Source organism: Trypanosoma brucei, chromosome 8, assembly GCF_000210295.1.
Source record: "Trypanosoma brucei gambiense DAL972 chromosome 8, complete sequence".
NCBI classification, from domain to species: Eukaryota; Euglenozoa; class Kinetoplastea; order Trypanosomatida; family Trypanosomatidae; genus Trypanosoma; species Trypanosoma brucei.
In genome coordinates, this window is record NC_026741.1 from 859,797 (window position 1) to 887,191 (window position 27,395).

At 45.1% G+C, this 27,395-nt stretch overlaps 12 protein-coding genes across 12 annotated transcripts; 2 read left to right on the forward strand and 10 right to left on the reverse strand.

Moving 5' to 3' along the window:
- Window positions 1-1,615: 1,615 nt before the first annotated feature.
- Window positions 1,616-2,731, reverse strand: TbgDal_VIII3240 (mitogen-activated protein kinase 3, putative; the record flags this gene model as incomplete). Its single annotated transcript, XM_011777351.1, has 1 exon — window positions 1,616-2,731. One exon carries the CDS (start codon window positions 2,729-2,731, stop codon window positions 1,616-1,618), a length of 1,116 nt encoding a protein of 371 aa, XP_011775653.1.
- Window positions 2,732-5,424: 2,693 nt separating this feature from the next.
- On the reverse strand, window positions 5,425-8,208 carry TbgDal_VIII3250 (DNA repair and recombination helicase protein PIF1, putative; the record flags this gene model as incomplete). Its single annotated transcript, XM_011777352.1, has 1 exon — window positions 5,425-8,208. One exon carries the CDS (start codon window positions 8,206-8,208, stop codon window positions 5,425-5,427), a length of 2,784 nt encoding a protein of 927 aa, XP_011775654.1.
- A 1,205-nt stretch (window positions 8,209-9,413) lies between these two features.
- TbgDal_VIII3260 (hypothetical protein) lies at window positions 9,414-10,151 on the reverse strand (the record flags this gene model as incomplete). The annotated part of the gene is made up of 1 exon (XM_011777353.1): window positions 9,414-10,151. One exon carries the CDS (start codon window positions 10,149-10,151, stop codon window positions 9,414-9,416), a length of 738 nt encoding a protein of 245 aa, XP_011775655.1.
- An 822-nt stretch (window positions 10,152-10,973) lies between these two features.
- TbgDal_VIII3270 (hypothetical protein, unlikely) lies at window positions 10,974-11,330 on the forward strand (the record flags this gene model as incomplete). The annotated part of the gene is made up of 1 exon (XM_011777354.1): window positions 10,974-11,330. One exon carries the CDS (start codon window positions 10,974-10,976, stop codon window positions 11,328-11,330), a length of 357 nt encoding a protein of 118 aa, XP_011775656.1.
- A 374-nt stretch (window positions 11,331-11,704) lies between these two features.
- Window positions 11,705-12,415, reverse strand: TbgDal_VIII3280 (hypothetical protein, conserved; the record flags this gene model as incomplete). Its single annotated transcript, XM_011777355.1, has 1 exon — window positions 11,705-12,415. The coding sequence occupies one exon, from the start codon at window positions 12,413-12,415 to the stop codon at window positions 11,705-11,707; it is 711 nt and encodes a 236-aa protein (XP_011775657.1).
- Window positions 12,416-13,149: 734 nt separating this feature from the next.
- Window positions 13,150-14,592, reverse strand: TbgDal_VIII3290 (ATP-dependent chaperone, putative; the record flags this gene model as incomplete). Its single annotated transcript, XM_011777356.1, has 1 exon — window positions 13,150-14,592. One exon carries the CDS (start codon window positions 14,590-14,592, stop codon window positions 13,150-13,152), a length of 1,443 nt encoding a protein of 480 aa, XP_011775658.1.
- Window positions 14,593-14,922: 330 nt separating this feature from the next.
- TbgDal_VIII3300 (hypothetical protein, unlikely) lies at window positions 14,923-15,327 on the forward strand (the record flags this gene model as incomplete). The annotated part of the gene is made up of 1 exon (XM_011777357.1): window positions 14,923-15,327. One exon carries the CDS (start codon window positions 14,923-14,925, stop codon window positions 15,325-15,327), a length of 405 nt encoding a protein of 134 aa, XP_011775659.1.
- A 160-nt stretch (window positions 15,328-15,487) lies between these two features.
- TbgDal_VIII3310 (hypothetical protein, conserved) lies at window positions 15,488-17,446 on the reverse strand (the record flags this gene model as incomplete). The annotated part of the gene is made up of 1 exon (XM_011777358.1): window positions 15,488-17,446. The coding sequence occupies one exon, from the start codon at window positions 17,444-17,446 to the stop codon at window positions 15,488-15,490; it is 1,959 nt and encodes a 652-aa protein (XP_011775660.1).
- A 539-nt stretch (window positions 17,447-17,985) lies between these two features.
- TbgDal_VIII3320 (hypothetical protein, conserved) lies at window positions 17,986-18,324 on the reverse strand (the record flags this gene model as incomplete). Its single annotated transcript, XM_011777359.1, has 1 exon — window positions 17,986-18,324. The coding sequence occupies one exon, from the start codon at window positions 18,322-18,324 to the stop codon at window positions 17,986-17,988; it is 339 nt and encodes a 112-aa protein (XP_011775661.1).
- Window positions 18,325-19,176: 852 nt separating this feature from the next.
- TbgDal_VIII3330 (hypothetical protein, conserved) lies at window positions 19,177-20,517 on the reverse strand (the record flags this gene model as incomplete). The annotated part of the gene is made up of 1 exon (XM_011777360.1): window positions 19,177-20,517. One exon carries the CDS (start codon window positions 20,515-20,517, stop codon window positions 19,177-19,179), a length of 1,341 nt encoding a protein of 446 aa, XP_011775662.1.
- A 1,479-nt stretch (window positions 20,518-21,996) lies between these two features.
- TbgDal_VIII3340 (expression site-associated gene 10 (ESAG10) protein, putative) lies at window positions 21,997-23,895 on the reverse strand (the record flags this gene model as incomplete). The annotated part of the gene is made up of 1 exon (XM_011777361.1): window positions 21,997-23,895. The coding sequence occupies one exon, from the start codon at window positions 23,893-23,895 to the stop codon at window positions 21,997-21,999; it is 1,899 nt and encodes a 632-aa protein (XP_011775663.1).
- A 1,477-nt stretch (window positions 23,896-25,372) lies between these two features.
- Window positions 25,373-27,271, reverse strand: TbgDal_VIII3350 (expression site-associated gene 10 (ESAG10) protein, putative; the record flags this gene model as incomplete). The annotated part of the gene is made up of 1 exon (XM_011777362.1): window positions 25,373-27,271. The coding sequence occupies one exon, from the start codon at window positions 27,269-27,271 to the stop codon at window positions 25,373-25,375; it is 1,899 nt and encodes a 632-aa protein (XP_011775664.1).
- Window positions 27,272-27,395: the final 124 nt, after the last annotated feature.

Here is a 27,395-nt window from a genome sequence, read left to right on the forward strand (position 1 = left end):
AAAAGTAGAGAGAAAGAGGGAAACAATCACAGCATTAATGATAACAATAACAGCCGATGGCTAAGGTAAATAGAAATCCCCCTTCTCTTTCCTTCTTTTTCTCCCTTTTCACATACGCATGCACCTGAAGAATTGGTGTGATCACAGGAAACTAGTTCGATGCTAGAAAAGGGTGGTGGGGAAACTACAAGAGAAAGAAAAAAAAGAGGTAAAGGTATAACAAACAAGAAGCCCTCTCTATCTCATGTGCTTTTCTTTTTAAATTTTTTGTATTCTATTTTAAATCTAAGTTACGTATATATTTATACGCATGCATTAAACTTTCCCCATTTTTTCCATTCCATTCCCTTCCCTTCCTCACACTCATTTCCTTCTCTGTCATTTCTTTCCCTTAAACACTCACTTTTACTCCTTTTTTTCTTTAAATAACAATAATATAATGGTATAAAAATACCAAATGTACGACGCAAGGTTATTGGACGTTTCTTCTAAGTACAAAAAAAAAAGACACAAAATAAAGTGGAGGCTTTGGTTCACCAATTCGATTGAAACAAAGACGAAAACAAAAAAAAAGAAAAAAGAAACAAACTGTTACAAGCTATAGAAGGGACACGGGATGAGAACTGACGCTGATTAAAAAAAAAAAAAAAAGGACAACATCAACGACAACAGAACAAAAACGTGATGGAATATGGCGTGTCAAATTAGACAGCAAAACAAACAATAACAGTAAAAACGGCAACACCAATAGTGACAAGAAAAACAATTAGTGTCAAACAAAAAAAACGAAACGAAACTACGGCAACAAACAATAGTAATAATAATAGTAATAATAACTTTCGCCTCAATTTCTTTCTTTCCTTAACTCACTTCCATTCATCCATTCATGCATTTATTCACTCATTCCCTTCGTCTTCTTCATTCTTCTTCAATTACTTTGCACGTCCGTGTGTACATGTATTTTTCTTCCTGCTTCCGCATTTGTGTGCTTGTTCGCCTTTTCTCCAAAAGCAAACAAAAAGAAGGGAGAGAGAGAGAGAGGGGGGGGGGGGGAAAGAAAAAAGAAAAAAACATATAGACGGATTTTTAAACTTTAGCCTTGTCTCTCCGTCTGTTCGACTTTCTGGTGTAAATGTTTCATTTCGTCATCTTTTCTTCACTCACTCACGCAACACAAATTCAAATACAAAAGTACAGATACCGTCACAGTTCAACCACGTCGCAAGTAAGCAAAGTAAAGAAGAACGAAAAAAAAAAAGGGAGAAAAAAAAATTACAACAATACGAAATGCCAAACAGATGAGGGTTAGAAGATGAACAACCAAGTGGCATCCAAGCAAACGGGTAACCAAGAGGCGGTTGTTCATATATATATATATATATATATGTGTGTGTGTGTGTGTGTATATATATATATAAAGGAAAAAAAAGAACTAACCAATAATAATCAAATTATTGTAATTGTAATAACGACAGCATCCGCAGCTGCAGGAAAAGAAAAAGAAAAAAAGTCCGGAAAAGAAAAGCAACAACAACAACAACAACGACAACACAAAGCAGATGAAAACAACAACAATAACCAAAGTAGATATGGACAAGTAGGATTCTTCACGAGGCTACGCGCCTTTCGGTATTTGGCTTGCAAGATGTGGATTAAAGCTGCATATTTCATCCCAGAATGCCCTACGGAGGGAGTCAAGACTCATTTCCTGCATTTCATATGGCCACGCGAAGGATGTCGGACACACCGGCTCGTCCACTTCATCATGCAACGGTGCCATGAATGGATGGCGAAGTAATTCAGCCGCTGATGGCCTTTTCCGCGGGTCAAGCTCCCACATTTGGCTGAGAAAATCAATTCCATCTGCACTTGTCAACCCGGGCACAAGTTTGCCCATGTCCAATTCGCCATCAGGAAGTTGATTTAACTTCTCCAACGCCTCTGCACTCTCTACCATATCCCTTGGAGGCTTCCCAATATGTGTGCAAATGAGCCGCAGCTGATCAATCGTGTTTCGGCCCGGAAGGACTGGCTTGCGATTGTACATTTCTGCCATAATGCAACCGACTGACCAAATGTCTACTGCGGTGTCGTAGTAACTGTTTTCTAGAAGCAGTTCCGGCGGTCGGTACCAGCGTGTAATGACGTAGTCAGTCAAATCATGATGTGGGATAGTGACGCTACGGGAAAGACCGAAGTCAATAATCTTCAGCTCGCACGAGATGTCAGTGACTAGGTTGGCTGGTTTCAAGTCACGGTGTGCCACACCGGCACTATGTAAATATTTTAAACCCCGAAGTATTTGATAAATGAAGTACCGGACGTGAGTTTCCTCTAGCACCTGACGCGAGCGAAGCACAACATTCATATCAACATCCTTCAGGGGCGTTACTATGTAAACATCACGGAATTCATTGTAGCCCTTCATGGGCGGCAATATATCCATGACATGTAACAAATTCTCGTGCCTGAAGAAGCGCATCATCGCAACCTCACGCAGAACGCGCCTGCCATCATCCAAGTCACGGAATACCTCTCGGCACTTTTTTATCGATACCTTCTCCTGTGTTTCTTCATTCAAGCAACTGCACGCAATACCATAAGCTCCCATACCAAGTATTTTCAAAAGTGTGTACTTCCGTGGAACCTCAAACTCGGATCCACCAACATTGTACACCTTAAAGCCCCCTACAATTGTAGGCTCGCACAACTCTTGATTACTTTTGTGCATTGCTTATCACGGTGATGTTCCCCTCCTCTTCCCACAACCTAGTTCAACCTTTTCTTCTATTCTTTCCTTCACTCTATCCGACTCTTCTTCTTCTGTTTCAAAAAATACCTTTTTTTCTTACCCTTTAGCTTCTCCTCTTTTTGAAAAATGGGAAAATTAATAATTGTCCTTTATTTTCTTCTTCCCTCCGTCTCCGTTTCCTCCTCCTCCTTGGCTCGAAGTGTAACGCTTCCCCAAGCAGAAATAAGGCACCACAGTGTATAGAAGCAAACCGACAGCAAAATAAATAATAATAATGGTAATGATGATAATGGCACGGCGGTTACCTTCTTCTATGTGCCTTTATTATCAGTTATTATTATTGTCGCGGTTGATGATGATGACGACGGTGATATTATTATTTTTTTGTTCACTCCCTTTTTGCTTGGGTTGTTGGCCCTCAGGATGTATGAGGAACGCAATCTAACTGTATGAAGATGCGAGTTTTTCGTGCCTTCGAAGCACTTCCTTCTCCTCTGTTTTGCTTTCTCCTCAAGGTTGGCGATAATACTCTCCCTCTTTTTGTTTCTCTTTCCTCTCAAAAATTTTTGTAATGTGTCGGTACGTACACGCTCACTATCTAAATCTTTATGGTGTGCGCTGCTACCGGCACCAATGACTTTGTATAAATATATACAAATAAATAAATAAATATATATATATATATATAAATATGTACGCTTGTTTCTGTTTCTTAAGTTGTTGAAGGCCCTATGGTGAAGTCCTTTTTACACTCCCAATTTCTTACTCTTTTCCCTTTTTTTCCCCCTCCCTCTTAAAGGCCTCCTCTTCACTTTCCTTTTCCCCCCTTTCTTCTATTTTTTCGCCTGTAGCCCCTACCGCTACCCCTTCCGCGTTATTATTTTCCGGCTTTGTTGAACTGCTCCGGTAGCCGCTTACTTAAGTGACGTCTTCCTTTTCTTTTTTACTTTTTCTTCTTCACTTTCCCCTGCCCACTCCTTTTTCCTCGTGTAAATATAAATATTTCTTTGTTATTTTATTTTTCCCACCCCCTTTCCTTCTCTAATGATTTATACGGTGGTATCACTTTATTTTATTTTCTTCAGTCCTTTTGGTCACCGACTCACCGGGTTGCAGTCGCCAGCCAAACGTCACTCCGTTTCAGCTGTCTAATTTTGCAGCAAACCAATCAATCAACCCGTTAATTTTAGGGCAGTACCCGTTAAAAATTAAAAAAAAACCCTTTCCCCGTCACTTAGTTTGTAAGGCCGCCGTGATGGAGGACGGAGAGGGTTGCGTTGGCTTCTTTAAAACTTTTTTCTTTTTCTTTTTTTTGTTTTGTTTTATATTGCTATTTTTGTTTTAAAGCAGGGGTAAAAAAGAAAAAAAAAAGAGAAATGAGGGATACGTGTGAAGGGAACAAAAGAAAAGAAAAAGAAAAAAATTAAGAAGAATAGAGAAAAAGAAAAAGGGGTAAAACTAAAAGACTTTTGCTTTTTGTATTTCCTTCTTTCTTTTTATTCTCCTTTCCTTTACGCTATACATAAAACAATAAAAACAACAACAACAGCAACAATAGAAAGAAAAGGAGGTAAGAGAAGAGAGAAAATAGGTGATAACCAGATATCAAAGTTTCAATTCGCAAGAGGAACAGAAGGAAGCATAAATACATATATATTCACACACACACGGAGAGAGAAAGAGAAAGGAGGTGGTGACATAAAATTCAACGTAAGGGAAGCACAAATGAAGAAATTAAGTTACTTCGTGGCCAATGGTTGGTGAGGGAGAAAATGGTGGAATCGTTACGCTTTGGGATGAAAACAGACAAAACAAGGCAGAAAACAAAAAAAAAAAGGAGATGGAGCGGCGAAGGGTCAAATAAACACACAAACACAAGCAACAAAAAAAGAATAAATAAGTAAATGAAAAGAAAGGGACGGAAGAAAAGGGAAATCACACAGTGATATTCCCACAACATTTGCCCCTCCTTTTCATTCCCTTATCCTTTCCCATAAGCACCGTGGCACATTTATGAATGCATCCATATCTATTTAATGCTCCTTTGCATAACCCCAACATCTTCTCACCATTGGGATTATATTTCCTTTCCCTTTCCCTTTCCATTCCCCACATTTTTTCAAAATTTCCCCTTCTTTCCTGGCCTTTAGGCTTGCGCGCCTTCTTTTTTCCCCCTTTTTAACTCTCTCTCTATCTATGAATGCACTTCCTCCCTCATTCCCCTTTCTCTCCTTCACGCTAAATAATAAACTGTCAAACAGTTATCAAAAAGTACCCGCCGCAGCACCAGCACGGGCAAAGGGAGAAGAATTATAGTGAGCAACCTTCAACATGAACAGGTAAGAGATGGAGGTAAGCCTGCAGAAGAAAAAAAAATAAACCAAGAAGGAAATACGCGCCGTGGGTGAGTACAGCCAAACCCATCCATAAGCATAAGATGCTTTTTTTTAAATGTGTCACTACATATACGTATGTATATGTATCTCTATGCTAGTAAATATGAGCGTGAGTGGGAGGGCTAAACCAAGAGGGAGAGGCGGCAAGAGCCAGCAGTCACTGATAACGGGAGATTCTAAACGGACTTTAAAGTACCTCTATTTGCGTTTCGTGCAGATATAATAGAACTCTCTAAAGGAATGAGTCATATCCTCTTTTTCGCTCATCGCTCTCGGTTATTCCTCCACTTCCCCTTCATACTCCCCATCACCCTCTAGTGCCTCTTCATCACCCTCTGTTCCATCATCCTCAATCTCATTATCCAGTTCCTCCTCTTCTAGAACCGTGTAAAACTCCTTCGCTCTTGGACACGCATGGACGGAGGCATTGTTGAAGTCCAACAATCGGATATTATCCAGCCGTGTGCTACGACTAAGAGCCACATACGCCTGACCAGGAGAAAAGAAGCGATGGATTGCCACTTCCACGTGCGAAATTGTCAAACCTTGCGCCTTGTGAACCGTCATTGCCCATGCTTGGCGCAGGGGAAGTTGTGTACGCGTGGCAACGGGTTGATCCCCCATGTACCACTGATGCGAACTGGGTGATATGAAGGCGTAGACATGCTTTGGGAGACGTTTACTACCATTTGCGAACCCGCCACCTTCAACCGCACCACTGTCGGAGGATGTGTGGTTTCCCTCCCGTAGGTCCAACCTAACAATAGGTAAGCGCGTGAGACGAACGTGTTGCGGTGCAATGCCACCCAAATACATCTCTAGGGGATGCACGGCATTCGCAGACTCAGTTTTGCCAAGACCAACAAGACGCAAGATGTCTCGGCAATGTGTGTTTCCATATACGCAGCCATAACTTGCGTCTTCAGGGCGGCGAATACCCTCACGCAGGTAATAGAAAAGAGACTGACCAAGGGCGGTGTCGACACAGCGGAACGCATCTTGTAATGTAGGCAACCCTGCGCGCTCCAACAATTCTTGTCCACGGGCCGAGGGGTAATGGCGTTCACGCGGAGCCCGAAGAACAAGTTCAACAAGCTCAAGCGGATGGAGAAAACCGACCACCTCACCAACGGACCCATTGACTAGACCAAGTCGAAGCGAAATGTTCTGAAGTACCATCACTCGCGTACCAACCTTTAGTGCAAGATCTGTTGGAAGTGTGCTGTCCTCAAACCGTACCCAAGGTTGCGATGGTTGTGTACCTGTAGTTGTCTCTTCAGTCGTTTCAGGTTCAGTTTCATGAGTGCTGTAGGCATCATAAGCTCGGTACACTTGAAGGGGACGCATTGTGTCTTCCTCCGTCACAGAATTAGCACCATTAGTGCTGCCAGTCTGTTGTGAGGAACCGTCGTTTGGTGATGGATAAATTGGAAGGCCCTTGGGTTCGAGCGCGGCAAAATACTTTGCATTACGCATTTCCACCTCCTTGTTTGTTGCGCAGAGTCGCACGTGCCGATCTTTCTCTGCCGCTGCTGGCGTTGTCTCTGCGTCGGTAAGTGGTAGCACACCATCATTTCCGGCATCCTCATCCTTCTTTTTGCGTGACTTCGCGCTGGATTTCGAAGCAACAGTACGAGATAACAATAGTTCGTATGACTCAGGTGACAGTGATCCGACTCGAAGCTCGTCAAGGACCTGCTGAAACGCCAAATCATCGTGCTGCCTGAATTTCTTATGAAGAATGACGGTTATTAGATTCAACGAGGTCCATGTACTCGTCTCAAAGCAGTACTGTAGTTTGGACGGCGCCGGTGTCCCATCAGTTGGATCACCACCTTCTTGCGCTTCGGCATTTTCCTCCGTCTTTTGTTGTGGCTTATTGCGCGGTGGAATAGGCGGTAACTGCAGGAAGTCCCCACATAGAATTACCTGAATACCACCGAATGGTTCATTACGACGGCGTATAGCGCGTGCAATCACATCTAACTTATCAAGTAGCAGGGGATCCATCATTGAAATCTCGTCGATGATGAGTGTTTGGCAGTAACGCCATCGACCAGCCGCACGCCTACTGCGGCGAACCCACTTTAATAACTGACGCGCATCCCCATCTCCAAACTTCACGCCGGCAAAACTATTCACAGTTGAGCCGCGAACATTGAGAGCGGCTACTCCAGTAGTTGCCGTCACATATACGCAGCGGCGTTTGTTGTGCCGAAGTTGGTAAACGATCTCGCGGATGAGAAGTGACTTTCCAGAGCCTGCCCCACCCGTTATGAATAAGTTGCGCCCCTTTAATGCAAGCCTTAGTGCGCGCTGTTGCTCTGGACTGAGTGATGTTAAAATGGGAAGTTGGCTATCAGCGTCAGCATCACTGAAGTGGGTTTGTCCCTCGCTAGCCCCCTCTGCTTTTCCCTGAGTCGACATCTTCGCCTCAGTACCCACCGGTTGTGTGCGTTCAGCAACCCCTAACTTCGAGAGATATTCTTTATCATCCGTTACTTCAGTAGCTTCAGCGGCTGCTTTTGCTCGGAGGCGCTTCTTTTTCTCCTCCTCGCGCCGCAGAGCTTCCTCCTTCAACAGCTGCATCAGTTGCTTACTTTCCTCATCCACAAGTTTCTCATCGTCATCATCATCTATGGCAACGTCAGAAGCACCTCCTTTCCCCGGAGCACTTCCTTCTATACCATTGGCTCTTCTTGCAGTGTTAAACGCACTCGCTCCCACGGTTCGACCACTTCGCCGCTGCTTCGATTTGGTTACGGCAGCAGCTTTTGTTTTTCCACCTCCGACTTTCCGTCGCCTCGTCATGTGTTCCTCAGAAATCCGCGGCGGCTCAAGTGGCGGTGGTGGGGAGTCGATTTTAATGGCCGCTCGCCCGCGTTTCTCCACAGGTTCCGCCTTTGCAGTCCGGGAGCGGGCCGCAATGCCACTCACCAGCGGCGGTTCATTTGGTTGAGTGCTGCGGTTGAGGCGATTGCCGCATGTGGTGAAGTCAACGCGTTGAATCCGCAGTGCCACACGTGAGGGACGCCATACGGCGCTTAGACGGGAGAGCATTTGCGTGTTTATTTAAAAACAACAAAAATTCAAATAGTTGATTCAGAAGTAGCCAAAAATTATTATTATTATTTTAACAAAAGAAAACAACGACAACCCCACCAACGGAAACAATGCGTGAGATCGGTGGAAGGACCAACGAGTAAAAAGGGGAAAAGTGTCAACAGTTTTGCGCCCTACCTACGCGTAGCGGTTATGATCAGGCTGCCTTTGTGTGACGTGTTACTGCGTTATCACTGCTTATTGTTGTTCCTTTGGTTAGTGCAAAAAAGTAAAAGAAAAAGAAAAAGAGAAATTACCGTTGAAAAGTGCACACATACCAAGAGAGAGATGAGCCGTGCAGGTGCAGAAAGGTTCAACATTACAGAAGTAAGTATCAAATCATAATATTTGTAGTTATACTTCACCCACCGTTATCTTCAATCATTCCCATGTTCCATTTCTCCACCAGCTCACGTCCTCTCTTCAGTTCTTTTCTGCGCTCCCCATTCTTTTTTTCTTTTTTGGTTTTATTGAGGAAAGGAGGAATGGATGCGGTGATGCAATGACGAGCCGGTGGCGTCACAAACTGAAATCATTGCAACGCACATGCACAGAGAAACACAAACACAAACACAAACACACACACACACACACACACACACACGAAAAAAAAAAAGAAAAAAGGAGCCGAGAGAAAGAAATGAATGACCGAAAGCTGATGGGAGCGTCGAAGAAAAGAAAAAAAAGAAAGCTATACAAAAGGGGGGGAAAACAAGAAACATAGGGGAACGAAAAAGAAGAAACCAGACTGGGGTTGCAGAAGCCGAATAAGGGGGAAAAAGAATAATGGGGAATTAGAGGAAGAGGATCCGGTACGCGGCAAGACAGAGGCCACATACAAAACGGAATCAAACGCCGTTAAATTAAAGAAGCAGAGAGAGAGAGGTAAAGAGAAAACAAAACAGACGAAAAAGAAAGGAAAAGAAGAAAGGGGTTACGGCGGAACAACTCCACCAGAGTTGACGCTGTTTTCTCGATATTGTTTTCCCCATCATAAATCCTCATTGATGCTTTTCTTTACTTCTTCTTTCGCTTCATTTCGCGTCTTCTATTTTTTTTCCCCCCCCTCCTCTCTCCATCAGTGACGCGTATAAATATGTATGTATACAAAAAATATAAACATACATGAAATGAAACAGACAGCCAACTAAGAAAAATCTGTTTTAATGCTGCTGTAGACAAGCGCACACGCGACACCCAAACGGGGAAGGAAAAAAAAAAAGAGAAATGGAGAAACCTTCATTAAAAGTTTCGCTGAGGGCGAAGCAGTGGATGATAAGACGAGGACACAAACACAAAAACACACAAGAAGGAAAAAAAAAAGAAGAACTAAAAGAAGACACAACATTAAATATTTTAAATATATACAAATACACCAAATAACCGGATCCTTCACCACTCCCAATGTGACGAGAGGAAGAAAATGCAGAGTTGGGTGAAAACAGATATAAAAAGAAACAAAAACAAAAACAAGAAGCGAAGCTGATGAGTACATAAAGATACAAAAAGTAAAAAAGAAAAAGAAAAAGAAAAAGAGGGAAAGGGAGAGAGAAGCGGTACTTGTGCAAAACAACAACAACATCAACAAAACACACACACACAAAAGGAAGCAAAAAAACAAAAAAACAAACTCCCCCAATAAAATAGCAACAATCCGAACTTGGCGTAAAAAACAAAAAAAAAACGCCAGAGACAAGATGGCTACGAAATATACGCCCCAAAAACCGCATCCATATTAACATAAACTTCCCTCCCTCACCATCCATTAAAAAAAAAAAAATCCCCTTCTTCAAACTGTAATTGCTCGTCACGTTAATAACATCAAGGGAGAGGAAAGAAAGCGGAGGGGGAATGTACCATGAGGAAGCAGATGCACACCAATGCATAAATAAAATTAACATAAAATATACCGCAAAAAATGCTGAAAATATAAAATTTGTGATGCATGAACGCGTATATGATATCTCTTCTCTATTGTTTTCTCATATCTCTCCGCCATCATTCGTTCACACTCCCATCGCATAATGCCAAACGGAAGTTACGATAGCAATAACAAAAATGATAGTGAGAAGGAAAGAAGAGTAAAGTTTTTTTTCTTTTAAACAAAACAAAACAAAACAAAATGTATTGTTGCACCCGTTTTCTCTCCCCCTTTTATTTACCTTTTTTTTTCACACCACATTTTTTTTTTTCTCGAACCCGATGGCACAATCCGTGAATTCAATTTCAACGAATATCTCTACAATTTTTTTCTGTTTACTGATACGATTGGTATTACGCTACAGCTTTTAAAGCTATTTATATTAGTTTCGGTTTCCTTTCCTTTCCCTTCTTTTTTTTTTCATTACTTATTTCTTATTTCCACCTTTCCTGTTCACACATATTCCCTGCCATCCCCAAATTATCAAATAAAACAATACGAAAAACAAACAAACAAACAAACAAAAAGTACGGCGGGACAGCAGGGATTGCAGTAAAATGGAGGGTGGCGGGGGCTCATGGCGTTTGAATTAAGTCCCCACTTCCCACTTAATCATGACTGTACAACGTAATTTTTTTTTTTCCTTTAGAGAAAGAGACGAAGCAGCGAGAAGACGAGAAGGAAAAACACACACACACACACAGGGCAAAAACAGAGCAGTAATGAGATACATGATACAACATAATAAAATTATATATATATATAAAATTATTTATTTACCTATATATACCGATATCTATAAATGTGTGGTATATATATATATGTATACAAGTATATACGAAAAATAAAAATAAAAACAAAAACAAATCAACAGGAATCCCTAAAAAAAACCCATCTGCTTCTCCTACCTTTCCTCTTCGTACAATACACAAACAACACACAATGCATCAACGTACACAATTTAAGCAAAAACTTTCCGCACTTCCATCAGTGTAATATATATTGCCATTACTGGTATTTTTGTTTATTTTCAGTCCCTTACACACAGTATTGTTTTCTATCTCCTTTCACTTTTACTTACTTTCTTGCTGTACATGAATCGATTTATGAGCATGTTCGCTTGTATGTATGGACGTGTGGAGATAACAAAGCATGGTAGGAAGCAATTTCGGAATACGAACCATATTGTCAGAAACCTTTCTTCCATATATATATATATATATAAACATATGTCTCCTACCACTGTTTTCTTTTCTCATTTTAACCGACAGCTCGACATCTTTCTTTTTCCCCCTTCTACTGTCTTGACCAGTTGTTGTTCACGTATCATTTTTCATATATATTTATTTTTTCATGATGATAAAAGTAAGTGTGTACTGCTGTGGTAATAGTGGTGGTAGTGTGGGGCGGGTGGATGGTAACCGGAGAGCATAATGAAGGTGAATCCACGAACAGAGCAATCTGTTAGCAGGCAAAACAGCGGCTCGCAAAGGGGGAAAAATATTAGTAACAACAACACCAACAACAACTGCATTACGGTATAAACACACGAGTTGTTTTTCTGTATGGTTGGTTACAGTAGGGGCATGCCTTCTTTTGTAATTGACGGAGGCAACCATCACATGTGCAAAGGTGACGGCAGGGTAGAAACAGTACAAGGGACTGCCTCTCTAAACAAATGCAACACTGTCCGTTGTTAGTTTCCTGAGCCCTGTTAGAAACATATGAGGCTGGAGCCATGGTGGATATATTTGGAAAACGATCAGAATTTGTTTGCCCAGCGTGTGGCGGGGCCGTATGAGCCGCCTGCTCATTTTCTGCGTCGCGCTGAGCCACGTGGTATTCTTGACGTATGTAATTATTGGTGTTTCCACGTGGGCTGGTAAACGGTGGTGGTAGCACTAAACGAATGTCGCTCTGTTGATGACCATCATTCTGCTGTTGACGCTGCTGAGGACGCGGTGATGTGAGAGGCGGTAAAACCTCCTGCACCGCCAGTTCACCCCTGAAACTTCTACGCCAGCGCAGTTGCGGTTGCGGTTGCTGATTCTGGTGCCTATTGTCCGGGTGACGTGCCGTATGGGGCATTTCTGATGAATTCGCTTGGAAGAGCAAATGACCCCCCAAGAAGACGGGTTGAATGCCTGTTGTTATTTTAAGCAACTGCAAGCGATGCCGCCTGTTGGAGGAAAAAAGCGTTCTACCATTACCACCACCAGCTGGAAGGACAAGATTCGTGGTCATGAGAAAGTTGCGGAATGTTATATCCACACTAAACACCTATACTAACGGTGGGGGCGATTTCACCCTCCAGTTATAATAAAGTTGGGGCTTATGTGGGAACACCCTTTAAAAATGATTCAAAGTAGGGCCAAGCATTTTGGAGAAGAGAAGATAACATGTTTGTTATGAGCAAACGAACACTGTACAACAATCCTCAGCCGAGTAACTTTACACTGTAACTCCCTCTTTCCCTTTCTTTCCCAACACAGCTGAGACACGATAGCTTAGACTAAGGCGATATATTTGTGTGAGGAGCGCGCGACAGAGAGGGGGAATGGAAACTGGGTGTCGTTGCACTCGCTTCATGTGAACCTGCAACTTTACCTGCAGCAGAGAGATGCGGCCCTTCGTTGAAGCTATTATCACCTATTCATTCTGGAGATTCTCTCATAGGAACACAAATTACAACAAAAGGCGAGCATATCCGAGCGTCGTCCCCCAATTTTTCCTCATACCAAACTACTGTTTTTTTTTTTATTTCAACGTTTTAATTCTTTCCACACCCCTTATTCTTTTTGGCAGTCCTAAACCCGAGGGTTAACCGTTACAGAACCATTGCTCCACCCACCGATAGACACGACATTCATCCCTGCATGTCAATTGATATCACGAGAAGCGCTGCGAAGCATATTCACAGCAGCCCCTCCCCCTCCAAATCGGCAGCAACTACAGCAGCAGTAATACTGAATCAGTTCTCATTGCAAGCTGTGTAACATCGGTGCGCGTTTCAGCCGTGCAGCAACCTCCTCCTGTTGCCGCGCACGGTGCACGCGCTGTTCAAACGACTTGACCGTGGAAAGAAAATTTGGAAGCTCACGCACTGCGACGTCGGCTCTGTCGCGGTGAAGGAAGAGATGGGACTGAATTTGCGCTACACTCAGTTTGCCAGGCAGCAGCTGCAAGGCGAACGCTTCGTGGAGAGACTCCGGTGCCTCGGGAAAGAATTTACAAAATAGTTTCCGTGCTTGTTCACGCGATATTAGACCAATTTCGACCTTCAAATCACAGCGACCGGGCCGGATGAGGGCTTCATCCAGTCGCTCCACGTGATTTGTTGTCATAAACACGATTCGACCTTCCTGAGCGGCGACACCATCGAGTGCGTTGAGCAGTCCACTCATTGTAATGTGACTATCGGCGCTAAATGCCCGATCAATGTCTTCCAGTAGCACAATAGAGCGGATTGGGGCGCTGTTAAGCAACTGGACGAGTGTGTCGTCGCTCAATCCGCGGCCAGAGAGACTCAAGGGACAAATGGAAAGTCGTAACTCGCCAGCAAGCGCCATCACCACGCTGCTCTTGCCGCAACCAGGAGGACCGTGAAGCAGGTAACCGCGGCGATACGGAACGCCTAAATCTTCATAATACCTGCTTGACTGAAGAAACAGTTTCGCATCCTCCAAAAGCATGTCCCCAATCCCATCATTAAGCACTACAGAATTCAGCGGGCGCCGACGGCGTGGCTCTTGCCGCACCCAACGACCACCAGCGTTCTGATAAATGACCGTATGATCGCTGTTTCGCATGGAGGTGAGCTCCCGCGCCTCCTCGAGAATCTCACGCATAAAAGTCGAGGATAGACCCAATGTAGTCAGTTCCATTGTCTCAAGAACGTCAGTGCCCATTGCCTGGGTTTCCACACGGCGCCGTTGCAGTACAATTGGTCGGTGTTTGTACCAGAACCAGTGCCGAATGTTGGTACAGGGGGCATACATACACTCATGCGATGACTCGTCGTTGGAGTATATGGTGGTGTTGCGCGTGGTGACGTTCACCTGTTGAACCTGGAACGCAGGCTTGCTCGAGAGCCACCGCACCATCCACCCGTAGCTTTCGTCCTGACTTGTCACCTCCATTGAAATGACGAACCGCCGGCGCATGACGGATTTGAACATTGTGGACACTGAACGTGTGGCGGCACCAGCGAATGTCAGCAAATAAAGCCCGACGCCCGCACTAAAAAACGGATTTTGCAGCAGGTTCCCCAATGTTCGACTAAGGACGCCACCTTCCCCCCTCCAGCGCTCCGGTACAAGAGCGGCAAGTTCAGCTAATGCCACATCGGCACTCACTGCGGTGGAGGAGGAAGAACCGCACACGGCGGGGTTACTTCCATCGGCGAGAGCAGCAAGATTCATAGCGAGACGACAGCAGATACAACGCAAGGCTTACAATTTGAGGGAAGGTAAGCTGCGCGCCCCGAGGGAACTTTCAATTTGGTCAGCAAATGATGTGCAACGCCGGTTTGCTTCGACTCGTTGCGCCCTTCAAAGAGAAGTGCTGTTGCCGCCTCTCGGCGAGCTAATTGTCTCCTTCCTTTAATGTACGAAAGCAAAATACAAAGAAAACAACAGAAACGAGAAAATATCGCGGTTTGAGTACGGGAATAAGCTGCGGTAAAACACATATCCCACCCTGTCACATACGTGGCGTCGCTGCAGTGTCCCGTTTACGTGTGCCGTGTGGTAATGAAAGTAGAGGTAGTAACAGTGGTACATGCGCGTTACCCCTCTTTATATCCCTCCCTCCTTCCTTCCCGACGTCTCACACTCACAAACCATGTGTGGATGCAAAAACGTTTCGGGCGAGTTGCGAAGCGCTCCCTTCATTCCTTTTTTTTTAAATTATTCATGCATATACCCTGGTGGAAAATATACCATGTGATTTTGCGATTGGTGACACGAACAGCGAGAATACAAATAATGTGGGGTAACCCTCAACGGATCTTATACGATGAATTGGTACAAAAATACCTGTACATTATGAGTGTGTGTAACGGTAGAAAGCAGATGAATAGAATACACGGTACAGCAAAAGAAATATACATTGAAAAAGGTCTCCCTTTCATTTCTCAATACAATAAATTAAAATAGCCTAGTTGCTTACTGCATTGCATTGACGACGCCCTTCCGAAAATACACCTACAGAGCAGCTCACAGCGAACTTCAGCATCACCTGCCAATGCTGAGAGGGTTGCCGACGCTACGAGAAGATTCGCACTAATACTCCATCGTCCTCCATTTCCCTCGCCAGCTATGACGGGGCAGGAGAGGCTTCTGATGCACGAGAGGGACTTTCCACAGTAGTGTTCATAAAGGCAAGTCGGTTTGCCACAATGTTCGATGCCATATGCCGCCGCTTAAGGGCACTCAAAAGGACGTCCCGCAGCGGTGGTGTTGCAACCTTTTCCCAGTCCACTTCGTCCCTCACTCCCCGATGCTCTTCCGTTGTTCCATCTTCATTACCCTCCTGGCAAGTTGGCGCAGTGTAATCGTCATCCATGTCTTGGTCATCGCTATACAAGCCATACGACGCGGCACGCTTCCGTCGTGGCCATGTTGGTGCAAAGAATGCCGGGAGCCACATGTGCGCAAAGGCTGCCACCAAAAACGGCATTGTGTCAAAAAATCGGCAGAACTCTTCATAACTTATGTGTGAGCGGCGCATCATGTTCAACGGTATGACTGTTTTCTGGTGGGGTAGCAGGGATGCTGCTTTTACACTCTTCCTATTCTTCCTCCCCTTTAATTGCGAGCGGACGTACGCCTGCTCTTCCTCTTGATGTAACACATCCAAGGAATCCCTTAGTGCCTTCACGATACTCGGCGACAATACGCTTTCCGGCTCCTCACAGGACTCCCGGCCGTCCCGCCGTAACTGAGTCAGGGCAGACTTGTGGATGTAATCGTCGGTCTCCAAAACACTAAAACAAAGTTTCCGAATCACATCCTTCAACTCCGCACCATTGACTAAGGCATCAAAACCAGCAAGCAGTTCACGGACATGGGCTTCTGGAGATTTCTCTCGCTGACTCGTCTCATTCACCACCGGTGCGGGGATGTTAACACCCGGAATAGGAAATGTCTGGTTACCGCGATTACCGGCAAGCACCGGACTCATTTTGGCAACTGACATGTTCGATGAAGAGGTTTGCCCTGCTCCACTGCCCTCTATTGTGCGGTGTAATGACGCGTGGTGGAGCTGAGCTGCCTTTAGGGGGGAGAGACTTCGCACTCCACTACTAGCAGCAGCAGTGTTATGTGACGTTTCAAGACGACCCACTGCGTTGACTCCAGACTCACTCATGGAAGATGATGGGTGGGCAACTGAGAAAAAATTCTCGGCAGCCTCATCATCCCTTACTTCGAACGGTGCTTGCCTGAGCATATCGAGAAATGCATCGAGTGTTACAATCCCACTGGAATCCGCCACGGTCAGTAGTGCTGACTGCAGAAGCCGGAGGTTCGGTGCGGGTTTTCCTTCTTCCACCACCTCTTGCTTCTTTTTCTTTTTCTTGCCACCGCGGTTCTTCCTACTTGGCGTTCCCAGCGACTGCGATCGTGCCCCAGTTCTCGTTGGGGAATTCCGCGCTGCTGCTGCTGCAGTGGCTGCCGCAACTCTTGACTGCCGCTCTTCTTCCTCCAGCTTTCGCACTAGCGCCTCCGGATTTTGCTTGTAGTAGGCTGCTATGAAGTAATCGTTAATGTCCTGCACGACCCGTCTATGGGCGAACTTGGGCAGGGATTCCAGTATCATTTTTTCCTTCGCCTTCGTCATTGGTCCCTGTAACACTGGTAGAGCAACCGCTTTCCCCTGTTGTTCATTAAAGCGCGAATTCGGTGGAGGAAGTCGAAATAAAGTTTTATAGTAGTCGGTCATGGAGATACGACGCTCCATCATAATCTTCCGCTGCTCTCGTTCCTTCGTCTGCTGCAGGCTCTCCCGTCGGCGCACATGCCAAAGCACACGGTCCTCTACCGCGGTGTTTCGCAGCCGTTCCACATTTGGACAGGGAGAAATGTTTGACGCCACCACACGCTCTGCCGTCGATGACATCCGCGCAGTGGAAGCCTTCGCATCCATCGAGAGAGAGGTTGCACTCCTCGTTCCAAATGTGGTTGTTGACATCTTCTCGCCTGAAAATATGCTTCCCGTACGCCCCTTGCTCTGGCGGCTTCCCTCAAGTGCATCGCTCACACCCACAGAACTCATCGGTGTTTACGTGGCGACGCAGCCCCTTCTGCTGAGCAGGCAGGTGGGTAGCTGAGCTTCAGCCTAGTGTAATTTGAACTAACAACCAAACGAGCGCGCACACAAACAGCAACAATTCACTTTTTGAAAAACGCAAGGAACAGAGATAAGTCTGAAACCAATCTTAAATAAGTTGCCTCGACCCTTGTTTTACCTTCGCTATGCTCTGACGAAAGCCGAAAAGCAGGAGCTACAGCCCCTATGGATGACTAAGGGTGCTTAACACTGCTTATGTGCATACATTTATTTAAGGGGAAGTAGAAGGATAATGCAAGGAACTATGAACAAACGTTAGTGCAACCAGTCTACACAACGGCATGTTTCTCAAGAATCTTACTGCATTGATGCTTACACATCCCTTATCCAACCAATCGACAAACGATGAATGTAAAACATAGGGACAGGGATCTTCAGAGTGTGTAAAAAAAAAAAAAAGCGACCCTTAGCCGTTATGCGGCACTTGCTGCGATGCGTCAGTTTTAGTGATGTAAACTTGAATATTAGCCGCAGATCGGTGCCACCTCCTCCATTCTATGTGGTTCCCCCGTCATTCCACAGTAAGGCCAATCCAACATACTCAGCCGACACCTCATGCATGTCAGCGTTGCCTTCCTCAGTCGACGCCCATTGCCACGTCCGCCAGTCGTATCGCTCTTACTTTCACCCATCTTTTTGACCAACTGTAGTGGAATTACAGAGCGTCGGCGTGCCAACACACGCGTGTAGCCGGAAAAATCTGTTGTCTCCAAATGCCTGCGCATCGCCATCAGGAGGGTGTTGCTTTTGGATCCAGTGGGCTTACGTCCCCTTGGTTCCGTTCCGCGTCCTCTCCCGCGCATGGCCTAATAAATTTGTTCCCTGCTGCTTTCACCGTCTTGAAGGTTGTTTCCCCCTCTTCTTTCTCTCGCGACCAATCACAAATACACACAGTCCTGCTGTAAATGTAGAGAGTTTAGATTAGTGAGAAGGAATGTTAGGAAAAAGACAAGTGATGAAAGGATGAGGGGATCACACGAATAATATTCCCAAATAGACAACGGAGTTACTAAGTTACGCTTGGAAAAGATGTGGGTAATAAACATAAGTAACCAATACACCTTACTCTCCAGCTTCACAGAATACCAGCGTTGTGCTAATGGGACGGATAACCACGGTTGCAATTAGATGGTCCATACAATTCTCTGGCCGCTATCTGACTTCCATCTACCACTGCACATCGAGGTAGTGAAGGCACGAAACGGTCATTAGAGTTGCTCCGCCGCCGCTGGTAACGAAAAGCGGACACAGCAACTGGGTGTCCAAATTTTTCTAAGGGATGAGAGGGGGAAAAAGAAAAAAAACAGCAGGCGATCCGCGTTAGCAAAGAAAGGGTAAGCGGATGCGCATCCTATGACTCTTCCGACCATAGTACCACGAACCGAAAAAAAGTTAGTGACGACGCAGGCAGTGGCCACAACGAACATGTCAATGGGTACATATCTTTTGCCTTTGGGATCAAGAGCTAATCTAGTGAAACAAAAACTACCGACTTACGTGTTTTAGTGAACGAGAGTATGAAAAGGTAAATCAAATAATCCCTTCTTCCAAAGGCGGGAACTCAAGACAAAAGGTATCTCATATCAAAATAATAAGCAAGGAGGAATAAACTCGAATCATAAACGAGACAATGCAGTTGTTTTCAGATAGACACGCTAAAGGTAAACCACGGCCTCGCATGGGTAGCACTCGTTCACTGAATCGTAGCCTAGAGCGCACAACTCAACTTTATCAATGAATACAGGGCTCTCACATAGCGAAACATTTGCAAAACGCCGTAGAACCCCCGATGCATTAAACGGTAAATTTTTTCCGCCGCTTTGTTGTTTCCCTTCACCCGTACGCCACTTCGTGTTCATCAGCGTGACGTGAAGTAACTTACTCTCCGACACACGTGGGTCATCACATATGAGTTCCCCAAAACTGCTGTGAACGATGTCCTGCAATGCTCTAACCGTCGCGGTGGATTCCTCGTCTGCCAATCCCATATACAACACATTTGCCTTCTGCACATGTTGGCCTCGGCTAGTCATCACGTGCAGTCCACCTAAGCGAATGGGAATTCCCGCACTGTCATCAGGCCCTGCTTTACCTTCATGTAGGTGTTGCTGTTGCTTCCACCCATAGATCTGGTCTTGCAGTACCCGCATACATTCTACAGCCAGTGCAACATCTTCACATGTCGGAAGGGATAACATGAGGAGGGTTAAATGCGTGCGTGGTGCACTAGTGAATATCTCCTCCGTTACACCGTTTGCAGGATCAACACAACACTGTTTCATCTCCCCCAAAAGTGCCTCCGCCCTTTCGCCAAACACTTTTACCTTTCCGATGGGTAATGCAATGAAGTGAGTATACGGTTTCTTGTAGAAATGCTTTCCGACCCTCCCACCGAACGTCGAACCAACTTTTTTTTCACCGCTTTCGTCGGTTTCCACAGCATATTTCCTTTTGGAGGCGCTTTCCTCCCCTACCACCTCACGAGAATCGGGAGGGCTGTCAACCACTTCTGCACTCGCAGACTCATTCCCGCGTGCACGACTTTCAGTGACAAATATTCTGTAGCAACGATTCTGAGGGAAACGGACAACACGAATGGAGGAATCATGCGATATGCCGTCATCTCTGCAATTATGAACAGGAACGACGTGCATTCCACTGGCTCCACCTACATTTTTCTTATCAACACTGGCACCAACAGACGCCATAACAGACGGGGACACGGCAAGACAGTAACCGCAAATAAGACGGGCGTCATAACTAACCTTACCGCAAGAGTTGCAGGTCCAACCACACCCATTTGTTAGGCACTTGCAGCTCCTTTTTCCGTTGCATTCCTTCTCATTTCTTTTATTAGTGGATTCATTTGAACCGTAACGCGCCGCTAATCGGTTTCGGGCCATATTGTCGAGTGCCTTCTCACGGTGCACCCACTCCACCGCAGCCGCGCGCTCAGTGACATCGGTAGAAATCGACGAAAGAGCCCTCCACGACATATCCTCCGACTTATTATACAATCCACTTGACAGTCCCCCAAAAGAAAATCAAATACGAACACCATCATAGGAAAGTGATATGCACAGAAGCCCCAAAAAAGAAGATCCATCAACAACTTGAAGAACAACACGAGCCACCAACACCACAAAAAGATTATTCAATGAACAGAACGCGCCCCCCCACACTATGCGACACAACACTAGTAATAAAACTTACGACATTCCTTAATGGATTCGCGGACCACCTATTACTGATGTCGACTCACGCACAGTAATACGAGAGTAAAATTATTAATAAGGTAAAATTTGCATCTGAGGTCGAGGCCAGGCAAGTAAGACGGGGAAAAAATGCAGGAATGGAGAAGGTAGAAAGTATGGAGACACACATTCCACAGTGTAATACTAACACGTACAGATGTCCATGCAGAACAGATCGCTCTCCCGCTTCACTCCCTGAGGCTCAGCCGACCGAAAATACATAAATGCAGGTCAAACCCCTTAAACTGAGTGCATCGGACCAATGAATAATACCATTATTTCCTTACTTCGACCTATTCTGTTTGACCCTTACCCCATACAAAATCCAAAAGAAAAACAAAAAAGGTAAGTGAAGTGGAAAAATACTGCGGCACCTAATCATGGGCCCAGAATTATTTAATATATACCAAATTTTTATGAAAATGATTTCCTAGAAACGACTTGGACAACGCCTTCAGCGACACCTCGCGAGGAAGAAAAAAGTAACAAACTCTTCCCCACTCTGCCTTATATTTTGTTACAGCTCCTCACGGATGCGAAACGAACGGTAAACAACACAGTTATAATAGGTTAAGGAAAAATTGACGACCATTTTGTCACCAACTGATTTCTTCGAAGAAGCGATTTAAAATATGCACCCGTGTGCATCGGAATCACGTAAAAAATGGTTAAGATAATGAACTCTTCTGATTATTTGTTTAGAATACTAAATACTGTAAACAAATTACCGAAATAATCCACTAGACAGTGAACAATACCGTGATAAGACGCCGGCGTCGTTAGTACATCCTACCACCGGTACCCACAGGGTATATTGAAACAACATATCAGTATGTCAAAAAAAAAATATTTGTAACCATCCCCACGAAAAAAAAAAAAACAGTAATATTAACAAAAACGTTTTTCTTTAGACCTTCATGTTAAAAAAATATTAATAACAAAAGTAACTTTGAACGTCCAGAGAGCAGTATCAGAAATCCTAACGCTTCTACATGTACTTACAAAGATACCTATCACACACGAACACTAACACACACACACACACACACGCATGCCATTGAAGAGCGTAGGAAGGAAGAGGTTGCGATGGAAGGGGCTTGTCACTAAACATGGAAAAAAAAAATGGTCACCGCAGAAAAAAAAACGATATAGAACTCCCATTTGTAAGCCGCAATGATGGATCGATTCAGATATTGATGATGGAAGGGTTTCGATATGGTTCTAATTGGCTGTGGGTTCCCGCCGTCTGGGAGAATCATTAGAGGGGGCATGAACATCCTCCGCCTTCTTTGTAATAGCTTTGCCGTTTTCGTCAAGAACGTCACATATACGTGCCGCAGGTATCAGTAAAAACACAAGAGGAATGCTGATGAGTGGAGTGCCAAAGTGACCAAGAAGCAGAAGCCACTTCACATTACTGAAGTCGCATGGACCCACCGTAATGTCTGATTGCACATTCCATACGTATTCCATCAAAAGCCATCCAAGTGTGTTGGAAACGGAACGGCCAAAATGCGCACATCCTGCAAGTACCGCATACACCATACTTTCAGACCCACGGGGACAGAGCCTCGAAATGAGCATTACAGTTGGCATGAAGTGCATCATGTAGCACACCTGCTGTATAATTTGGTCACCAAGAACGAATACAACGTGATCGCTAACATACGGACGGTTCCATCGCTCCACAATGATTATATCAAAGATACTCGAAACTATCTCAATCAAAGTTGTTACGATGAATGTTAGGCGATAGCTGCGCTTTGAGAATACGTATCTGAATAACGTCACACCAATAACACCACCCATAGTCCCAATCACGTTACCCACAGTGTTGTAGTAAAAGTATGAAAAGTTAGGACCACCAGGGAAACAATCGGGGGTCGCCATGAAGACATTGTCCATTGCGCCACGAAGTTGGATGTACGCGACCCTCGAGATGAATGTGAACATATTTGCCTTCGCGATCACAAGTGGAAGAGCAACGAAACCGAGACCGCAGAGTGTAAATGACGCCACAACACTGGTTATTAGCAGCTGCAACCTTGTGCCAAGGACTGTCACGAGAACCATACCGATGGCGCCAAGTGTGAGAAGCATGCAGTAAAACACAACCTTCTTGTTGCGAGCAAACACTTCTCGATTCACTTCAAAGGCACCACAGCAACAAGGTAGTATCCGTGCGCCGCCCTCACCCACTTCCTCGGTATCCGATGGATTGTCCAGTGAGCCACTTGTTGCTTCGCTCCCCTGTAACCTCACGGCGTCGGCTTCATGCTCCAGCTGCTTTTCGCGAATAATCTTCAGGTCGTACGCACGTTCCTCTCGGTTCCTCCGTTCACCATACCAATTCAGTATGAAGAATATCGTCGGCACCAACTGCATCCCAGCAGAGATAAACACAGCCACTCGCTGCAACCTCTTATCGGTAAGTGGCCCTACAATGGAGGACGCAACAAGAGAGCCAACCAAAAGGCACCACCAAACCCAACTCACAAGCGATGGGCCCGCCAATGGGACGCGGCGAATCAAGCGACTGTAATGCCCTTGTGTGAGGATATCAAGGTTAGCAACAGTGAAGGTAATGACAAAAACAAGGAAGCCAGCCACCGGTACATACGACAACTCTCCAGGCAGTGAACCGTACACAATAGCGAGGGTGGAACCCACCACACAGGATAGAGCGAGGTACCACCGCTTGGTGTACCCAAATAACGCAAAGAGGTCACTGAACATAGCTGCAAACGGTTTCACTGCGTAACCCAACGACGACATACCACCCATCAGTTGGTAAAGTTTTGCATCAGCACCAAAGGTGTAGGTAAACATTGGAAAAAGTGAGGATCGAATGATGTTGTCAGCAATTCCTTTGCCGAAGAGCTCGCAGAAACCAAGGGCGAAAACAAACTTCGGTCCGAACGCTTCCACAGCAGTGCCGAGTACGGGAATGCTCCACACGCATGGCAGCTTTCGGAACAAGGCCCTTGCGTCAGGGTGTACAGGACGAGCATCCATTGTTTCCTCTGCAGAGAGTTTGTGAGTTGTACACTCAGCTTCGTGAGCTTGGGGTGCGGAATGTTGAGGCGGTTGGTCCTGGCATGCGTTCGGTGACGTGGTCATTGCTGGTACTCGAATATGTTCCCACAAGTATGAATGTTTGTCACTATCGTTGCTTTAGCTTCGAGTTTATCTTCAGAACAAAATGGAAGGGTTACCTTTTCGATACAGCGGGTAGAGGACAACATAGTGGCAGCACAAGAGAGCGGTTGAAGGAAAGAAATCGCAATGAACATTGAGAACGGAATCAGGCCGTCAAATAGCGCGTGAAACCACTGCAGCACTTGCTGGTACCGTACGTCAACTGGATACAAAGCGTTTTGCGGTATTGTATAATGTTACGCAGTATCATCAAGGCATCTACAAGATCGGTAGTTTATCTTCAGAGACCTGTCTACATACAGTTGATGGACGTACTTACGGTTGTTACTGCACTGCCCCGTTACACTCTCACCTTCTCGTTTATTTGGCGTACGGTAAACATGTGTCACGGAGCCCAAGGGGCAGCCACACTTTGCGGGGCCTTCTCATCTTTTCTATTTAACGTGAACATGAAAAAAAAATGACAGAGAAGACAGTGTGGAGGAAGTACAATGTTCTGGCAACATTTTCTCGTGTTCGTTAGGCAATATGGTGAGCACTCAATAAACAGCGATTATTGGGGTAAGACAATAAACAAAAAAATGCGTGGAACAAACCCGTCGAGATACATCGAGTGGAGGGTAAATAAGAGGTACAAAAACACACCTCCAGGTGTATAGAGATAAATGTGTTGACGCTCCATCGGTTACCATTGGCATCCAGCTCGAATGGAAAAAAAAAGATAGCCACAAAAAGATAGGGAAAAGAAAGACAAGGGACCACTAAATCCTTTCCATCACAAACAAAAAAGGTGTAGTCTGGGAAAAAGAAAATAGAAGAACAAAGACGAAGTTGCGGTAACAAAATAAAAAATAAGGTGCTTTCCTGACCCCAATAGGAAAACAACAACAACATAAAGAAAAAATCCACAAACGATATAAAAAAAATTTTCACGTGATAAGAGGAGAAAACTAAAGTCACAACCAAAAAGAAAATTCATCCACCATATTTGCTTGGGGGAAAATCACATCCACACATGCGCAGAATATAGTCCACCTGCTCATAGAAGAAAAAAAAAAACAGCCATAATAAAAAATAAAAACGTCTTTTCAAAAATATAAAAAAAATAAAGTCATGGTGAATAGAATTACTTTGCTTCACGTTCCCCTCTTCAACCTCTCCCATCAAATAATTCTCTATTACTAGCAGTGTACATACAGACACTGGTTGGAAACATATTTCCATGTGTAGTATCAAAATTACATCATACACACACACACACACACGTATGCCATTGAAGAGCGTAGGAAGGAAGAGGTTGCGATGGAAGGGGCTTGTCACTAAACATGGAAAAAAAAAAATGGTCACCGCAGAAAAAAAAACGATATAGAACTCCCATTTGTAAGCCGCAATGATGGATCGATTCAGATATTGATGATGGAAGGGTTTCGATATGGTTCTAATTGGCTGTGGGTTCCCGCCGTCTGGGAGAATCATTAGAGGGGGCATGAACATCCTCCGCCTTCTTTGTAATAGCTTTGCCGTTTTCGTCAAGAACGTCACATATACGTGCCGCAGGTATCAGTAAAAACACAAGAGGAATGTTGATGAGTGGAGTGCCAAAGTGACCAAGAAGCAGAAGCCACTTCACATTACTGAAGTCGCATGGACCCACCGTAATGTCTGATTGCACATTCCATACGTATTCCATCAAAAGCCATCCAAGTGTGTTGGAAAGAGAACGGCCAAAATTAGCGAATCCTGCAAGTAATGCATACACCATACTTTCAGACCCACGGGGACAGAGCCTCGAAATGAGCATTACAGTTGGCATGAAGTGCATCATGTAGCACACCTGGTGTATAATTTGGTCACCAAGAACGAATACAACGTGATCGCTAACATACGGACGGTTCCATCGCTCCACAATGATTATATCAAAGATACTCGAAACTATCTCAATCAAAGTTGTTACGATGAATGTTAGGCGATAGCTGCGCTTTGAGAATACGTATCTGAATAACGTCACACCAATAACACCACCCATAGCTCCAATCATATTACCCACAGTGCTGTAGTAAAAGTATGAAAAGTTAGGACCACCAGGGAAACAATCGGGGGTCGCCATGAAGACATTGTCGATTGCGCCAGGAAGTTGGATGTACGCGACCCTCGAGATGAATGTGAACATATTTGCCTTCGCGATCACAAGTGGAAGAGCAACGAAACCGAGACCGCAGAGTGTAAATGACGCCACAACACTGGTTATTAGCAGCTGCAACCTTGTGCCAAGGACTGTCACGAGAACCATACCGATGGCGCCAAGTGTGAGAAGCATGCAGTAAAACACAACCTTCTTGTTGCGAGCAAACACTTCTCGATTCACTTCAAAGGCACCACAGCAACAAGGTAGTATCCGTGCGCCGCCCTCACCCACTTCCTCGGTATCCGATGGATTGTCCAGTGAGCCACTTGTTGCTTCGCTCCCCTGTAACCTCACGGCGTCGGCTTCATGCTCCAGCTGCTCTTCCCGAATAATCTTCAGGTCGTACGCACGTTCCTCTCGGTTCCTCCGTTCACCATACCAATTCAGTATGAAGAATATCGTCGGCACCAACTGCATCCCAGCAGAGATAAACACAGCCACTCGCTGCAACCTCTTATCGGTAAGTGGCCCTACAATGGAGGACGCAACAAGGGAACCAGTTAGAACGCACCACCAAACCCAACTCACAAGCGATGGGCCCGCCAATGGGACGCGGCGAATCAAGCGACTGTAATGCCCTTGTGTGAGGATATCAAGGTTAGCCTTGGTAAACGACGTCACAAAAACCAGTATTCCGGCCACCGGTACATACGACAACTCTCCGGGCAGTGAACCGTACACAATAGCGAGGGTGGAACCCACCACACAGGATAGAGCGAGGTACCACCGCTTCGTGTACCCAAATAACGCAAAGAGGTCACTGAACATAGCTGCAAACGGTTTCACTGCGTAACCAAATGTAACCAAGCTACTCATTCGTTGGTAAAGCTTTGCATCAGCACCAAAGGTGTAGGTAAACATTGGAAAAAGTGTGGTTCGAATGATGTTGTCAGCAATTCCTTTGCCGAAGAGCTCGGAGAGGCCAAGGGCGAGGACACATCTCGGTCCGAACGCTTCCACAGCAGTGCCGAATACGGGAATGCTCCACACGCATGGCAGCTTTCGGAACAAGGCCCTTGCGTCAGGGTGTACAGGACGAGCATCCATTGTTTCCTCTGCAGAGAGTTTGTGAGTTGTACACTCAGCTTCGTGAGCTTGGGGTGCGGAATGTTGAGGCGGCTGGTCCTGGCATGCGTTCGGTGACGTGGTCATTGCTGGTACTCGAATATGTTCCCACAAGTATGAATGTTTGTCACTATCGTTGCTTTGGCTTCGAGTTTATCTCCAGAACAAAATGGAAGGGTTACCTTTTCGATACAGCGGGTAGAGGACAACA